The sequence below is a fragment of the Seriola dumerili genome, unplaced genomic scaffold (genome assembly GCF_002260705.1).
Source record: "Seriola dumerili isolate Sdu_G_001 unplaced genomic scaffold, Sdu_1.0 BDQW01000331.1, whole genome shotgun sequence".
NCBI lineage: Eukaryota > Metazoa > Chordata > Actinopteri > Carangiformes > Carangidae > Seriola > Seriola dumerili.
Genome location: NW_019174586.1, coordinates 7,580,585 through 7,599,459, shown reverse-complemented (window position 1 = coordinate 7,599,459; position 18,875 = coordinate 7,580,585). Strand labels below are relative to the sequence as shown.

Genomic DNA, 18,875 nt, shown 5'->3' with positions numbered 1-18,875 from the left:
AAAAGATTCTTTACGGTATCATCAGGATATATTGCATCATACATCCAAGTCTGCAGTGTGTGTGATCAAAGATGTAAGACTCACATTGAGCCAGTATGCCTGCCAGAGCAGTCTTGAACTTCTCTTTGGCCTCCTCCATCTCCTTCTCATGCTGACTCTTCTCGCTCATTAGCCGGCGGATGTGGCTGTTGGACGACTGGATCATGGAGTAGAAGTTGTTGGCGTTCCTGCGGTTGACCTCACCTCGTTCCAGCCAGGTCAGGAGCACACGCACTGCTTCAGCAAACTTGCCATCGTCTGGCCGAGAGGTGAGTGGACAGAGAAAGGAAGGAGTCAGACTCTTTTCAGGACGGTAAAAGGAAATCTTCAATCAGCCCCAGATATTGCAACAGTTGGTGAGCTGAAAACGATTACAACCTTATAAAAGTGAACATTTCAGTCATAATCCATGAGTATGTAAATTAGGCAATGCTTTCTGGTAGGTGACAGGCATTTCACATAATATACAGCTGAATACAGATACATTTAAAGTAATATGGCAGCATGGGACACTGGAAAGCAGAAGAAGTAAAGTTAGTTGTTTATTTGGCCAAGAATGTGTCTTGTGAGGTCACTTGACTTTTGACCTTTGACCACAAAATTCTAATCAGTTCATCTTTGAGTTACCTCAGGGACATGTGCCAAATTTGAAGAAATTCCCTCAAGGCGTTACTGAGCTGGGACATACGGATGTACAGACAGACAACCCAGTAATTGTCTGCGTGGTGGCATGACAAAAAACAACATTATGTACCTTAATGACACCTCAGGGACACTAAGAAAGAAGTAGAAAATAGGTATGAAACCCATTTAGAGGTGGTTCCCATGTGAGCTTCTTGTCATCAAAAGGTGTAACTGGATTTGGAGTAAAGGAATAAAACTGGCACTGAAAAAGTCTAAACCCCTTTTTTCCCTCTGGGTGGAAAAGAGTAAACCTACATCTGTAGCAAATAGCAGGGATATGTTTCACCACAGCAGCCCAAAGTGATCAGATACCAAACCACGGCTAAAACGACACCATGTTAGGTCCTTAGACCAGGGCCAGGGAAGTAAGAGCTCAAAAAGACACGCGCAGATGGTAGAGAGGCCGAAAGTCACAGCCATTTTGTTATCAAGCAACTGTGACTGAGACCTGGAAGTGTCACTGCTCATTAGTGAAACAAGTTTATTCAGCCAGAAAGAGACGCAAAGTAGAGTGGAGGAGAGAAAGTGGACACAATGAGCGAACTGAGAGGAACAGAGTGCCATGAAGAGAGTAGAGGAGAAAGGACAAGATAAGAGAGTAGTATGTGCTGAGGGGAGAGTAAACTGATATCCTGTGTTTAACAGCCTGTGTGTAATGTCTTTTGAAAACAAATTCCCTGAATTTGTTAGAACATCAGTGAACTACTTTGTCAGTTTGTTCCAGACTGTTCCTGTAATGTCATGGCTTGCATTGTGAACCCGCTGCAAACACACATAACACATCTGATCTTCTCCCTTATCCCCTGCCTTGTTAATCTGTCGTTTGCATGAAGTGCAGTAGTGCCACGAGTGGTTCCATTTAGGTTTGCTCTTTAACAATGAGACAAATTGAATTTGTGCTGTGCTCGTAAAACACCCTTGGGATGATTAAACAAAACACTTTTCTTCCACGTATCAAGGTTTTACTTCTTTTCTCCTTTATGTCGGTCTGTGCCATCACATCATGCATGCAGTACATACACTGTACATGTTTTACTTTGCCATAGCTACCAACCTTTGATCTTGTCTCCCAGTTGGCTGCACTCGTGCTCGGAGTAGTGGACGATGGGAGGAGGGGAGGGTGGCCGCAGGCGATCCTCCTCCATCTTGCGCCGGTGCCTCTCCTCTCTGGCCAACATTCGCTGGCGACACTCCCACTCGTAGAGGTCGTCTCTGGCCTGGGCGAAGTCCACGTGAAGACGACCAGTGTCTTTTTTGTCTGTGCTGGAGCCCAAACGGATACGATAACCTTGGCAGACAAAAGTGTAAAAAATTAAAAACTAAAAAAAAGATGGAAGGAGGTGGAAAAGGGAATAAGCAAATATAATGGGGAGAAGCAGATGGGACAGCAGGGAGCTTACCAATTAAAGTGAGTTAATCTGTATCCTCAGACAGTTTGATGTCATTTTCACAGTGTGCTTTGCATACTACAGCTTTGTAAATGAACCTAATTCTAAAGAAAAAAGAAGCTTTTTACTAACAAATTTTGTCTCATTTCACGTTTTTGTGTACTTACACTTGCTATTCTGAATGCATCTGTGCATTCACTCTGACAATTATGGCAACATACAGTGTACTGTGAGTACACTGATGGTGTACACATAATCAAAAAGTTGAGTGTGAAACACTGGACACTTCCTAAAGCCAAAGTGCCGACCAAACTATTTTCATGTTTTAACTAAGTACCATGATACTGTTGTCAGATAGAAGCCAGCGACAATCTTCATTTCTTTTAAGTGCGCAATGGCCATGTTTCATTTGAGACAACACTACCCATCGAGTACTACCTGGAAGTGTACGACTGGAAGTATCTGAAATGAGACAGAGCATACATTTAGCTTTTTTTTTTTAGCCATGCTAACAGTATGGTTGGCACTTTGGTTATCTAGTGTGAGTGACCAGGGAAGCTCAGGAGATTGGGAATAGAAAACAGGGAAGCAGGTGGATATGTAAACAGAAAGAAAGTCATCTGGGAACATCTGGTGAGCAGATAGAGTATAACAGATGACCACACTGGGACAAGATGGCACAGAGACGAATCCTGATTGCTGTGAATTTTTTATTTATTTATTTAAAAAAAATTTTTTTTTTTTTTTTATAAACACAGTGATGTCCCCCTTCGATGATGAACTAATATCTTTTTTGTGATCCCTTTACTTTTTGTCTAGCACCATCATGAGGTCAAAATTTAATGTAATCAATACTCTGGTCTCTGACCAAATACCTGCAAAATTAATGACAGTCCCATCAGCTTCAACCGTGCTTTGTGTTTAGTGCTCACAGAGCGTGTAGACTCTTAGTCCTGCTATTAAATATCTGACAGCAGAGAGCGACAAGTAACACGGGGAGAGAGAGAAGAGGGTGACATGTGACAAAGATCACTAGTCAGATTCAGACTGAGGAAGTCATGGTTACGTGGTTTCCACCTTGGTCCACTGCAGCAGTGCAACGCCCGAATGCTTCTAATTTTGACAGCTTTCAAGTTTACTCTTTGCATTCACATCTAACAGTCACTCTTCTATTAAACTATGCTCATTCCTCAGTGACTTGGCAAATATACACTATATAATAATCACTAAAGTTTTACACCTTCTAGGCAGCTCATGAAAATGAAAAAAAAAAAAAAAAAAACACAAAACAAAACAGATCAGTGAAATTAGGGACACCATGCATCTTTTTAATGCAAATTAAAAACATGCCCGGAGGCGTGAATTTGATGAAACTGAATAGCAACATGGGGAAACAGGAGCATGAGACAGAAAGGGTACGCAAATGAGTTTTAGTCTATAAGTTGTGGGGTTTCTTTCTGGCCCAATGGCAACTCGCTTTCTGTCACCTTCCATAAATTGTCTTTAGACCATTTTCACAGACAACAAAGATAAAAGTGACTGAGCACGCTCTTTCATTGGGGTCTACCTCTCCCTTTATCCTTACAGTTACCTATTTCGCTTGTTGGATCCCTTTGAATTCACACTATAGCTGTGGGATTTTGTGGAGTAAGAAGGCCTGCATCCTTTTGTCAATACAAGAGAAAAAACTTAGGGAGGGTAATTACTTCTCTAGTGGCACTGATAGGCCACAATCTCTCTCATTACCCCCTCTTCTCCTCACTACTTCCCTCTTATCCTCACTCTCTCCTCCTGACTCAGTTTTCACTAATGGCTGGTTGCAGATTTGAAATGAAATCATTCCCATTTTGTGATTTAATTTGGTTGAAATGATCATACAGAGTGTTCAGTGTGTGTTTGTGTACACATGCGATTGTATGCTCTTTCCGGACACAGTAATGATGCCCAGTGTGATTCACCGAGAGGCCAAACATCCTCTCATCATAGAAGAGGGGAGTAGTGGTGGATGCCAGGGCAAACAGGAAAAGAAATCAATGGGTTTTGGGGGTTTCTGCTTCAGTCTGTCTGTGTGTGTGTGTGTGTGTGTGTGTGTGTGTGTGTGTCTCTCTGTGTGTGGGGTATTATTTATGGGAAAACTACACAGCTTTGTCATCTGGCTAATATATGAACCCTCAGCTCCCACATCTCACCATAAGAACAGAGGCAGATGAAATAACAAGATCTCTCATTCAAACTGATTTGTACACACACACACACACACACACACACACACACACACACACACACACACACACTTAATAATGCTGAGAATACTACTGAATTGGCCGCTACGCTAAATGGTTTTTTTAAAGCAGGAATATGTGGCCAGCAGTTTGCACAGAGATTTAAGACATCTGGGCTCTAGAAGCTGCTGCGAAAATGAAGATAAGATAAGAAACGATAAGCTTCCATCACATGTGTACTAGCTGCTTATTTTGCCTTAATGGTAAGTTACATCTTCTGTTGTCAGAGCCTCTGACTATTCTCAACCACTGTGAGTGTACTAACTGTCCTTTCTTACAGTTACCCTGATAGAGGTGTGAAAATCGAAGCCGCTGGTTCTGTAAGTATTTTTCTCTCCACTCTGAATTCCCATTTCAAAATCTTATTTTCATGATCTCCTTGACATCAACACATGGGAGTATCCTGAATAATTCAATGATCCTTTAGGTATGTGGTGATATGAATACTAGTTTTAATTATTTCAACTTTTCTTCTGAAAAATCTATATTTTTTTTGTGTAGGCTTGGCATGACGGACAGCTCTAAATAATACAATACCCATGAGGCTCTGCTGCCGTTGCTATGGAGAGGAAGGTACGAATCAGTTGTGAGGCAAATTCAAAATACTGTGTTGTTTCAGTTGTGACCAAAACATGATGCCGCTGATGCTGAATTCATTTAAAAAATTACCCAGAATCCAAAGGTGTTAGGTAGTTTAAACTGCAGACTGTAAAATTATTTGTCTCAACAGCAGAAGCTTTGACTCTTACACACAGTGGATGGTGGACATAACACTGTGCTGCGCTCTGTCACAGGAAACTCCTTCAAGTGCAAAGGCTTCAACTTTATCATATAACCTATATAACCAGATCTTTTCTGACACACCTGTTCTTTTTATTTTCAAGTTTCATGACCATCTCAGCCTTTTAGTGCTCCAACTGTGAGTCACATAACACTGTCTATGGGAAAAATGAAGAAGGGTTTTAGCCACTTTGCAACTCTGTATTCTTGCTTGACATTTATCTAAGTGGTACTTACTGACTGAAATATTATACAAATAAGCACTTACACAATGAATAAGATGAAGGTTTCAGAGTAATGACAGCTTACCTGACAGGAAGAGAGCCTTGTCCACCGTGAACTCCTCAGCGAATCGGATATGGCAGAAGTTCTTCTTGCTTTTGCGTATGGCGGTGATGTCACCACACTGTCCGAAGACCTCCATGATCAGCTGCTCGGTGGCGTTCTCTGGTAGACCCCCGACAAACACCGTCTTACACCCTGGGGGGCGCTCTCTTGTGGCTGGAGGAGGAAGGTCTGGGCAGAAGTAGTGGAACAAAGGGGAGATAATAATATGAAGACTGGGCTGGGAAAAAAAACCTGAGTAATGAAACTGTGAGCATTTGCATTCATGCAGCAATAATACAGCGGAAATACACACGATTCAAAAGACGAACAATGAAACTTGGTTTTGAGTATGAATTATGCTTTTTGAGCAGCTGAAGAAAATATATCCAATGGCAAGAACATAATGTTTTGATCAAACTATTGCCGTAAATCATTCTGGCAGACCTGAGGAGCAGGTCTGATTTTCGGTCTTTTGTTTTTACTCAAATAGAAATCAGTCAATAAAAGAAAATACAAATAACAACATTATACAGAGATTGTACAGAATAGAAGCAGCTGCTCCAATTCAAAAATATATTTATTCAATTCTTACTTTAAATGTCATTTGAATGGCACTGATTCAATCTGCATCATCAAATAACAAACGCCTGGGTGTTTACCAGGTGTATCAATATATTAAACATGCATAGAAGTTCAAATATATCTTATATATATCTTCAATAAATCTTATTATGTATGATAGAACAATTTAAGGAGAGGAAAGTGGCTTTCCAATAACTGCAACGAGGAGACTCACTGCAGTTATTGGAGTTCTTATGCAAAAGAAATTACATAATATCCAGAAGGCATGAACGATACATAAATCCAGAGGTCAGACTCCACATTCAGACTGAGAAGAATGAGGGCTGGGTCACACCAGCATTTCAACTAGAAGTCCGTCTATAATACGATCAAAGACTTAGGAAAACAGACCACATTCTGGAGCCTGATGCTACAAAATTCAATTAAGTCATATTTAAAACATAGCACTTGTGACCTAAAAAATGATAAAGCTTAATGCATGAATAATGATAACTTGGAGCAATATGCTCAGATCGTTTTTTGTTAGATAAATGTTAATATCCAACGATTCCATGCATGAAAATGAAATCCTTTTGGCTACAAAGTGATTGCAAATCCTCTCATGTGGAAGGTCCCCTGCATTGCAGAAATCACTTATTCAACACAGATGAGTGTTGACTGATCTAATCTCCAATAGATCAGGCTTCTCATCCATGATGAATGTGATTAGCAGGGTCTATGAGGAGTGAACGAGCTAATCAGTGGAACGCTGAGCATGATGTATTTCTGTGCGTCTGCTAGAAAAGGCTTTGCAATAGCGGCTAGTGATGCTTCCACCACTATAGATATGGACACGGTGAAAAGACGTGGGGTTGAACTTGGTTTGATACCTGAGGAGTATCACCAGGGTCTGGTTGATCAGCACCAAGTGGAGAAATTCAGATGTGTTGAGGTTTTATTCAAGTACGATCAAAAGGATTTCAAGACAGCATTTGTTGGGTGCAGTAATGTTGATTTTGCATCAGAATTATTTCACTATCAAACAGAAAAATTACAAATTAAATTAATTAAATCACTGGTACTTGGTGTCTTTAATTTAATTTTATGTTATTTAACTTGGGCAAACTGCATTTTTTTTTTTTATTGTCTTTATATGATGTGTTCTTGTGTGTTTTACTGCTGCACAACCAGATGTCCTTTGAGTACAAATAAAGTGACTGATTGATTGATGGTGGTGAGGAGCTAAGTGCTAAAGAAGCTTTCCTTATTTACTGTGCTGTCTTCATTCCAAGCTTGTAGTCCTGTAGTACAAGAGCTGGGTCGTGAAAGAAAGAATGATACGATACAAATAGCTGATATGACGTTTCTAAGCAAGACGGCTGGTCTAATTCTACAAGACAAAGTAAGGAGCTCAGCAGTTTGAGCTTTTATTGCTGTTTTACATTCAGCTGACGTCGTTTGGGCTCCTGCAAAGATGCCTCCTATTAGCCAGGAGTGGGTTTAAAAACTCAAATGGGAAGAGCAGTTTTAAATAATAAACTGCACCCGACCCCCTCCACTCCACCCCCCACTGCCCCACTCCTCCTAGGAAGGGGCAAGAACACCCAGGCTGTGTCTCTTTGTGGTTCTTTTGAAAGCGTTTTTTTTTTATTTTGTCTCTTTATGGTTGTTTGCATTGTTTGTAGTTGTTTGTGTTTCTTTGGGTCATCTTATGGTTTGCATCGTTTTTATATGTCTGTGGTCGTTTTTCATCTCCTTTCAGTTGTTTTGCACCTGGCTGGGGGGTGGAGCGTGACTTAGTATAATAAATACATGATATCATACAATATGTGAAAGCCTTTGTGAACAGTCCGAGTGATTGGATTTTTATGCAAACAAAATAAGCACATAAACCTAAGGCAGAGACGGACAGAGTGAGCTTTGGCGGATTACTCATAAAATGTGGGTGCCAGACAGAGTTTAAAAAGAAATATTTGTCCAAACTTCGTATGTGAGCCCCTATGAGCAAATGTGAGACTTCAAGGCCATTCATTTTGAAATGCAGACAGAGAAACGGAGGAGGAGGGAGGAGGAGAGGGTAGATACAGGGTCCAGAGTAGAAAAAAAGAGCAACTGAATAAACAGGAGGGAGAGACAAGATGTTGACTGGTTATATTATGATTCTAATATTTTTTCCAACTTATTTGCATATACTGAAGGTCAAAATATTAAAAAGAACTAATAGAATAATACGATACAATTCAGAAACAAAACAAACTACCTCAAAAATTACAACAGAATTGAATCTGTTTTTTGGACTGAATTATAACATACAGCATTTTCTATTTTTCTGCACACTTACAACATACTTAAGTATGTTTTGAATCTTGGGAAATTAGTAGACTGTATTTTGATATGTTGGCTGACTAATAAACTGGCTGATGTGCTTTCACTTTGATATGTTACTTCGGGCAAATATGGAGGCTGCTGTAATGCAAACACACCGGCTGATTCTCAGTCCAGCCCGTCCCAGAGGCCCGCCGTCTGAGCGACCACCCACTGGTCTGTTTCTCTAGCACAAGTCATCATCATCCATCACCTGGACTGGGCTAAGCACCTTTTTATAGTTGGAGGGGCTGCTACAGGGAGGAGGCTTCAACCCTCTGAGGACTGTTATTCAGAAGATAAACTACGTTTACACACACTGAAGTGAACACGTTTAGTACATCACCAACACACAAACAAACAATAAGCATTAACCTGTACACATGAAGATTTATCACAGGGAGAAACAGACCCTGTATTGGCACATTCTAACAAACTGGGACGTTCCATCTTTGTGTATTAGTCAGCTGTTATTAGTGTCTTGGATGAATGATTTAAAAGATATCTGGCTGCTTTTCAGGGTTTTATTCATTTATGTAAGTGTATCTTTAAAAGATTATTCAATAATTAAAATGACAGGGCAAAAACCTCTAGCATCACAAAAATATTTAATTCATTTAATGGACTTAAAGATTATTCAATTAAAAAAAACTAACGGAGCAGCTGAAGAATTCCTCTGACTGCTATTCTGCAATTTTTTAAATATTATTTAATCATTTAGAAAGAAATACAAAAAATAATTTATACTAGTTAGACATTCTCCTTCATTCCGGCTTAATGGAGTGTGTATATTTGTGCATGTGTAACACTGGTACACACTGCTTGTATCCTCAAAGCTCAAAAGAATGTGCTTCATCTTTTCCTGAAAGGTAATTATAAAATATCTCTCAGACGGCCTTTCAGAAGTTTGGAAGAGTAAGAGAGACGGACGATACAGAGTGTGATGTCAAATTTGACAGTCAAAGTGAGTCCACAGGTCAAAATGTTGAGTGCAGCCTCTGAAAACCATTTAGAGAAAAAAAAGAAGGTAGTACACCACTTCTGCAATAGATAAGTGAATGGGGAAAAAGTGACAAAAGAAAAGTAAGTGAAAGAGAGGTTGAGGCAGAGATGGATGGAGATGGTTTGTAAAGAAAAAAGAGAAGGATGCAGAAAGGCGCTTGATTTGATTAATTGTATGAACCATTTTCAAGCAAAAAACACCAAACGTTTCTTGTTCACCTTCCTCCAACAAGATTTTGTTTTTCACAGATCAAACAAAACAACACATTTGAGACAACAAGACCTTGGGCCCTAGGAAACTGTGATAAGATTTTTTTTTTTTCCATTTTTGAACATTTTACAGCCCAAACAACTAATAGATCAATCCAGAAAATAATCAGATTAAACAGTAATAAAAATAATTGTTAGCTGCAGCCCTAAATATAATATGAATAATAATATAACTAATCTATGCACTAATGCAGTATACATTATGCAGGACAAATAAGTCATAGATTAATAGAGGAAATAAGCGTTACATTAATGAATACTGAAAATAACGTTTAGTTGCAGCTGTAGACGCACTGCAGAGATTTTATAACATTTTCTTCATCTCGTAACAATTTTGTCCTCAAACATCACTATTTTGCCTCCAAAGGCACTGTTGACAGCATGCAGTGTGAAACAATGAAACGCCTCAATCATCATCTCCTCCTCCCATTCTCCAATCAGCCCTATCATCCTTGGAGGTGATACAGCTTCAGTGAGACATATGTTACAACAATCCTCAGCAATGACACTTAACAACTACTTTTCCCATCATTTTGATGTGAAAAGCCTAGTCGACTTTTCTTTCTCTTTTTTCGCTCAAGAACCTGGAGTAACCATCAGTTGCTAAACTGCATGTTTCCAGAAATTTCAAAAGAAATCTCACCTAAAGTGTGACAGAATTTGGCAGGTGCTATGTAGCTATTCAGTGGACTGACTGTATAGTTTTTGTTGCTGTGAGTGGAAATAGCCCAATAAGGTATTTTATCCAACTATCAATTTTCCACCACTTTCTTGCAGGTCCAGGTTCCCAGATATATCCCAGGCATCCTTCTCTCCAGCCATGTTCTCCAGCTCCCCAGGGACGATCTTGAGGCATTGTCAGTCTAGGGGAGCTTTATGCTCTCTACAGCATTTTATCAGTGTAGTCTGGGGTCCTTTTCCAGGTGTACATGATCAGAATACCTCCACAGAAGAGGGGTCCAGGAAGCATCTTGAGCAGGTGGCTGATCCACCTTAACTGCCTCCTTTCAGTGTAAAAGAATGGCAGTTCCTCTCTGAGCTGCTTCTGGATATAGAGGCTCACCATCCCATCTCTAAAGTTGATCCCAGACACCAGCAAAGGAAACGTATGTAGGCTGTTTGAATCCTCTATCTCAGTCTTCTAGTGACTACCCACAAATAAGACCCTTGATCGTGAGTTCTGGGTAGTGGGTAGATCGACTAGTAAATCGAGAACTTTGTCTTAATGCTTAGCTCGCTTGTTTTCAACAATAGTCCAGTAAAAAGCTTCCATCACTGCCATGCTGCACCGGCTCACCTGTTTGATGCTACATCTTAAAAGGAGCACTCTTCCGATTTAGCAGTGCATTTCTATAACATTTTCAGAGCGGTGATGGACAGTTTGAAAAAATAAAAAAAAAGATCAGAAGTGATGCAGAAGAACTAAAGTAGACTTTGTGAAGCTCCCTCTGGAGCCATAAAAGACTTTCTCAACAGACTGAAGAGCGGATCAGTGACATTTCCCTTGAACCTCATTTGTGAACAAGAGCTTGAAATACATGGACTCCCCTCTCTTGGGGCAGCAACTTGCTCCCAAACTGAAATAGATTTTGGAGGTGCTGACGCTCATCCCAAGCTCTTCACAAATGGCTGCAAACCAACCCACTGCATGCTGGAGGTCACAGTCAAATCAAGTCAACAGAACTACATTACTGACACCAAGAACAAATTCGATCCAGAGGTACTCGTAGTTGAAACTCTTTACACCTCTACTCAGCATAGAGACTCTGTCCATGAAAATTAGAATTTGTTAAAGTCACAACCTTGCCAGACACATCAATTCATGCAAGCCTTTGAATTGCAGGCCCCTCAGCTGGGACCAATTTGCCTTGAGAGATGCTACCAGGAGCCGGTGGGCCCAACAAAACAACTCCTTGGGTCACAGACGAACACGGCCCACCATGTTGAGGTAGCAATTCTCTTGAGGGCAAAACTCATCCCTGTTGGCCTCTAACAGACTTGACTTTCATGAGCAGAATCAAGCCTAGACAGTTTTCCTCAGATGTCTGCCTATTCAAAAAAACTTGGCTTAGAGATTAACTGGTGACAGGCAAAGAGATCTTAAGAAGAGATGGGGATCAAAAGAGCGAGTTAAGAGTAACTGGGACAGAACAGAAAGGCAAGAAAGTAGAAAGTAAGTACGAAAATAAGAAATGTCTGCAATTAAGCGTTGTGTCCACGCATCACTAAGGACCAAACCAGCATCAGATTTTGGGGCACATATCATCTTAGACGTACGTTTTAACCATAACATCAATTTTCCAATTAAAGCATGCGCCACATGCAGCACAAAAAACAATTCTACTTGTGTCACAGAGTGATCGTGACAGGTTCCAAAGTTGTTGGGTAATTTCGTGACAAGCTGATCCCTCACTCAGCCTCAGGGTTTATATGTGCCCCTGGCACAGAGTACCTAGCTCATTTCTTTGCCTTTGCTCCTGAGGACTAGCTAGAAAGATTTTCCTAAGTAAACTTTAACTTTTAATCAGCTTCTCCCTGCACCATGCTGTGACAGTGACAGTTTATACGGAGCCATAATGCGCACACCAGGTATACATGCTTACCTTAAAGACAGTTTCATGGGTGTGGTTAAAAAAACAACATTTGACTAAGACAATGCAAGAGTGTGTATTTTGTTTTGTGACAAGATTGTAAACTCCAAAATGTTACTGCGGTGAGCAGCTTTTGTTTTAGTTCACCTTGAAGATGATATGCAATACTTGTTTGGAAAAATTCCCCAGGCAGAAACTTTTCTGTTGCAGGAAATCTGAAACGCAAAGGCGAGATCAATCAAAGGACCCCCCCACTACCTCTTTTCCTGGATAACTGGAAGGTGGAGGTGAGATAAATATAATCAACAGCTTGTTCACAGCACACCTCTAGTCAGAGTATACAAAGTGACTTGCCATAGAAATTTCCACACTATTTCATGTGCATTCAAGAAAATGAAAGAGCAGTTTGATTCATTTAAGTTATTTTTCGATCTTAAATGCCAAATCTTCTCTGGGTACAGCTTCTAAAATGTGAATGTTTGCAGGTTGTCTTCGTCTTGTAAGGTAGTACAATGAATATCTTTGAGTTTTGGAACTTGACAGAACAACTTGGAAAATTATGGTAGGATTTTTCACTTATTAATCACTTATCTAAGAAAATAACTGGCTGATCAATCAATAATGAAATTAATTGTCAGTCGCAAGAATTATTTACTGAAGTGACAACAACCAAACCATCTCCATGAGAAATGAGCAACTTCATCAGCTGAGGAAGATGTAACTGAAAGCTTCATGAACAGTTAGTAAGTTGGACCGTGTTTAGAGATTTTAATGTTTTTGTCATGATGTTACATAATCAGAGGCCTTTAAAAAGTGTGATTCTTTTATGTGAAGACACTGGTAGAAGAAAAGGTGGGGGTAGTGTTGGTGGGGGTGTGGGTGTGGGTGGGGGGATTAATATGATATTATAGCTTACTGGGGTTTGGGGGAAACAGGGTGCAGGTCTTGCAATGGATGATCTCTTTGACAGTTGGTATTTCCTGGGAGAGGGGTGCAGGCACGATACCGAGGCCGGGCATCATGGGGTTCAAGGGGGTAATTCCAGCCATCATACCGAGGTTGGGGTCAAAATCTGGAGGCAGGAGAGAAATATGAATGAGACGAGAAAGTAGTAACACGTACAGTAACATTCGAAGACAGACTTTTTGGTCAGGTATCACCTCAGCCCATATGAAATCCATTAAGTTCCAGTTTCATGTTGTGTACTTACATCCTGAGTGATAGTTCTGTCAACATCAGTGACACACAAGCAGCAAACACATAATGGAATACATCGCCATTCATGAATAAATCATCTCGTAAACAACATGCATATTTTAAAAAGTTTTTACTGAGTCACTCTCTCTCTGTCACTCCTGCTGTTTTGAGTGATGACCTTATAGATAATGTTCACAGTTGTGTCTAAAACCTACGTAACAGCAGAAGCTTTATTTACAATATTGATTTACACTGCAGCTGGGAAAATATGCGCACACCTACACACACACACACACACACACAAGCACTGGCATCCTTAGCCACCACATGTGCTTTTATGTGCACAAGCGTCCCGGTATGGAGCTTTTTGAAATGGAAATGATACTGGCCTCCAGTATGTGCCTCAACATCACCTGCAGAGGATTTGGAGTTGACAATTATGCCGCAGGGTGTGTAATGTTTATGCACCTGTGTATGTGCATGCAGGAGCACTGCTCACTAAAACAAATCCTTCACTAGAGATTATACACACACTGTAATATACTAGACATGTAACAAAATCAATCTGACACACTGGCTAAAAACAATTTTACAGACGGTGCTATTTGCTGACTGTGACAGATGATGAGATGAGAATCATGAAATGTATAAACAACAAGAAACATAATGACAAAAGTTTAAATATTTATATTTGATGCGATTCCTTTAGTATTACCCACCTTGGTTTCCGGTTTTTAGTATTGATTTTAAGTATGCAGATATGGTCCTACAGTTTCATTACAGTGGCATAAGATGCCAGGAGCGTGGAACCCCTAAGTGTTAAAAATCAAATAAAACAAAATATATATCATGGAAAAGGACGTGTTAAAGATTTTATTAAATTGACTTTTGAATTTAACAACTTAAGCTTCTCAATGTCCAAAAAGGTGAATTTTATGATAAAAAATTTGAAATCCTATGCCTGTTATTAAATCAAATTCATACCTACAGTCCATTAATAATTACAATTATAATGATTATAAATATTCATCGCTGAGAATAGCAACAGAGAATAACAGCAGCAAACATTATGTGGGTTCCATTTCAGTTGTGACTGTTCTGATCTTCAATAGTAATACCCAGTGAAGGAGAAATAATATTTACCGTTCTGCAGTACACACCATTACTGGGAAATAGATCGCACATTAACTCATAAGTGATTTCCTCTAAATCTACTGTAAGAGCAAAAATGGATGAATGAAATGACACTCAGTGAAGGAGAATCAAGAAATATGCACATTACAGAAGACTTGCAATAGGTCTCCGGAGCAGTAGAGGCTGTAATAAATACAGTAGAATGATAAAAACGGCTGAAGGACAAAAGTGAGGAGAGAGAAACAGAGGCCAGAAAGAGAAAAGAAAACAGTCCAAAAAGAAAACGGAAGTAGCCAGGTGAACTACATTAAAGGAAGATGAATGGAAAATATATGTCTGTTGATGACCTCACCATCAGTCTCTAACTAGGAGTCAGAGTGAGAGGAACGGGTGATAAGAGGGTCCCGAGTTGCCAGGCGATTGATGACTTCTTCTGCGCGTTAAGGTGAAGGAAAAGAAGATGGATAGCAGAAGGGATGATATAAAAAAAGAAAAAAGTGTGGAGGTTGGTGCAATAGCCAGCCTGAATACCAAACACTGCATATTAGGGGACTGAGGAAACAAAACACAGTATACACTAAGACTAAATTCAGTGTTGTGGGAGTTTGCCCTACAGGCAAAAACATTGTAAAAATATCTTGGAAATAATATTTCTGGAAATCATGCTCCATTTCCTGCCAAGCCAATGCTGTACTATTCCAGGGGTAAAATAAAGAAACATGCTTATGAGTTCATGCGTTGTATACTGGTGCAAAGAAAACTACATTTCTGCTCATACGGAGGGCACGATCTGGTTACATCAGGGCATGGCTGGTGTAATTTCACCGCAGTGCTGCTCACGGTCCCACTGGAGTGAGTGTGTGTGTGTGTGTGTGTGTGTGTGTGTGTGTGTGTGTGTGTGTGTTTATCCTCATCCATCAAGAGCCTGAAACCTGAAGCAAGCATGTAGCAGAACCGTGCGCAATAAAGGAGATTATTTACTTCTTCCTAAGGATTTCCAGCTCCAGCAGAGTTCTCTCATCTTCATTTTTCGCCTGAGGACATGTTTTTATCACCAACATACCATTATTTCCTCCCTCCTTCATTGTTCCTCATTACAGTGTACGCTGTAAACAGACACAGATGAACATGCACATCAGCCTGGTGCATTTCATCCACTGTATGTATTTATGCAGTTTTTGAAGGGATTTGCTGTTATGTTACAGATTTGAATCCATTTTAGACTGTTTCTATTAGAGCACATTTTACACTTGAAAAAGCATTATACTGGTGGATTTGACTGTTCATGCTGTAGTTTGTTCCAGAGTTGAGGTGTCCCGACAGAAAAACACTTCCCGTCATTTTGTGCCTGTAACAGTTGCAGATTTAAGGGAATAGATGTCCTACAGTACAAGATTCCAGAAAAAACTCTTCCAAAAGTGGCACCACCTGATTCAAATTTTAAGGTGCAAGGTATGGATGTTAGAGACTGTTGGCTTTTATTTATCAATTTTTAATTTCTTTCCCATTTTCTTTTCTTTGAGAAAAGTGTTTAAATTACTATAATACTCTTGTCCTGGTAGCTCACTTCAATATGGTCCATTTATTGTAAAGGCAACATCTTGGGTTTAAAGCTGACCTGGGTCATTTGTTGCCTGTCACCATCTATTTTTTCTCTCTGTAATGTAACAGTGAAAATGCCACGGAGAAAAAGCTTTAAAATAAAGCCAGGCTGCAGTACAACAGTAATGTTACAGGAGATCGATACGACTTTAAAATCAATCCTAAATCACATTTGTAGCCGATCATGTGAGGGCAGAATGAGGTTAATAAACAGCTGATGCCGCTGAGCACTGGGCTACAAGCAGTCAGACATCTCCATTCACTAACCACTGCTCGTAATGCTACGGGGATGGGTGGATGAGTGTGTCATTGTAGTACATTACACTTAGATTTATCCCTAGTTCTCAACAAAAAATGTTGTATTTATTCTGACTCTAATGGCTACTGGAACAATCCAGCGCCTGGCCAGATATTCCCTCCATTATGTGTAGTAGTAAACCACTGATGTATTTGACTGATGTGGCTTAGAGTGAACAGTAACATTTTTCCAACTAGATATAATGTATTCTTATGGTTTTAACTATGAAACAGGGTATAAAGTAGCTTGAGTTTACCCCACAACACTTTTTGAAGGCAAGACTTTTACTAGCAATGGATTATTTTTATGTTTTGACTATTACGTTGAAGAAAACCAGCAATTTTATGAGCTCTGGGAAACTGCGATGGCCATATTTGAGACGTTTTAAAAACAAAACAATTCCTGTTATCAAGAAAATAATCATCAAACTAAATGATGATGAAAATAATTGTTAGTTAGAGCCCTAACTTAGAATTTCTCTCAAAGGGGGACATTAGTGTGGAGAAGGTCTACAGAAAACAGAGCTCAATTTTAACTAGTCTTCAATAATTCGGAAAATTCTGCTTTTGCATTTTAAATTTCAACTCATACATTCTGTTTTGAATATTAGAAAAGGAACACATTGTATTAACAGACACTGAAATTTCATTTTCACAATCTCTTTGAAAGGAAAAACATTCTCAGATAATAAATGATGTATATTGAACAGTCCAGCTGAGATACAGCATGTGCTACTAGCCAATATGCTGTGCACTCAACGAGAGAGCAGGTCTTTTTGACTCAGTAAAAACTCCACAGAGGGATTTAGAGAGCATGAGGGTCCTCCAGAAGAAGAACAACAAAAGAAACCTGGGGCTGGGTCCACCCACACACGGCCATCCTTTTTAACATGCTTCTCTACGAGCTTTAGTCTCATGCTCATGCTGGAAAGCTGAAATTCACAAAGATCTCCCTGCTAACACCTCGTCCTTGTGCAGTAACATGCATGAGTGCACGTGCACACATACACACAATGTTGGCCAAAGGTTATTGCACACGTTCTCCCCCCTTTCTACCTCTTGTTCTTCTCCATCACATACTTTTGATGTTAAACAATCTATATCCTGGAGGTTTGTTCAAAGTAATGACATTTGGAGCTGCCCATCAATCAGGAGGAGCAGAGAGAAGACATTTTGATTGTGTGAAGCTCCTGGCTATCAATGTCATCCTCCTCTCCCCTCCGCCTTCTTTCTCCTCTCTGACTTGCGGAGTAAACGTCGCTTCTAGCAGTCAGCGGCGTGTGGGGGGGTTGGAGGGGGACACGGGCAGTTGATGTGAGGAATGCTGGATAATATTCTCTAATGAGGCGAGCTAGCCGTGGCACCTGGAACCCAACCAGTGGCTGAAATCTGCCTCACTCAATCTCTGCCAAGAGTCGCCTGCTTTGCATTTTCATATGAAGATGTCCGACTTACAAGAGCATTTATCCACCTGCAGGATGGAAATAAAAACTCCTTCCTGTTTATAAAAGTTATTCTATCCCCCTATTCCTCTGTGTCTAAATGAGAATCAGATTCCTTATGTTGCCTTCCAAAATCCATCTTCTTTATCTGACACCTCCATACTCAAATATCTATCCCAAATCTAGCCCACAATCTAATATATCTGCCATGGATAGGAATAACTGTCCGAAAGTCCCTTTTCAGTAGCCCTATAACTACTGCTCTATTTTTTGCCAGACATACTGTATATCCACAGTAAGGGAGTCTTTGCCTCTCCACTCTGTCCGCCTACACTCAGCCAAAAACCTCTGGCATTGTGACAGTGCAGCTCCTGAGCAGTCAGCAGAAAAGGACACAGCACCCAGTCCAAGGATTGGAAAACGCTTACGGCAAAGGAATGAGTGTCATCTAATGTATTTCCTGACGTAAAGGTGAGCTAATGTGTGAGAATAAGGAGACCCTGATTCATATTTGTGTGTGGGGGGGCCCCTCCTCAATTCATATGGGGAGCACCGTTTTGATGACTGGTTATGAGCAATCACACTAAGTCACAAAGTTTTCATATATTCCATTGTGGTTTTGTGTCTGCGTCTGTTAGTGTGTACAGTGGCGGATGGGTGTGTGGCAACCGCGGGGAAGGGATGAGGATGAGTGGGATGCAGCAGACAGACAAAGGAGTGGCTGTTTATTCAGGGAACGGTCGTCTGTCCCTTGAGCCTGTTTATCTATTCTCCGGAGTGTTTTGAGTTTGTGTGCGTTTTCAAGCGTAAGAATGTGCATCTAAATTAACTCTGATAAACTTGCAAATACATGTCTGTGAAAAGCGAAACGTTTTCCTTATGGGTGAGTGTGTGTTTGTGCATGTGTGTGTGTGT

At 40.2% G+C, this 18,875-nt stretch overlaps 1 protein-coding gene across 1 annotated transcript in view; it reads right to left on the bottom strand.

Moving 5' to 3' along the window:
- The window catches only part of enox2 (ecto-NOX disulfide-thiol exchanger 2), a 119,890-nt gene that overhangs the window by 26,470 nt on the left and 74,545 nt on the right, over nucleotides 1-18,875 (bottom strand). Inside the window, exons 4-7 of the mRNA XM_022759948.1 lie at nucleotides 13,205-13,360; nucleotides 5,483-5,689; nucleotides 1,778-2,011; nucleotides 85-297 (exon numbers count right to left, since the gene is read on the bottom strand). Of these exons, the coding sequence (XP_022615669.1) occupies nucleotides 85-297; nucleotides 1,778-2,011; nucleotides 5,483-5,689; nucleotides 13,205-13,360 (810 nt within the window). The remainder of the gene's footprint in view (nucleotides 1-84; nucleotides 298-1,777; nucleotides 2,012-5,482; nucleotides 5,690-13,204; nucleotides 13,361-18,875) is intronic.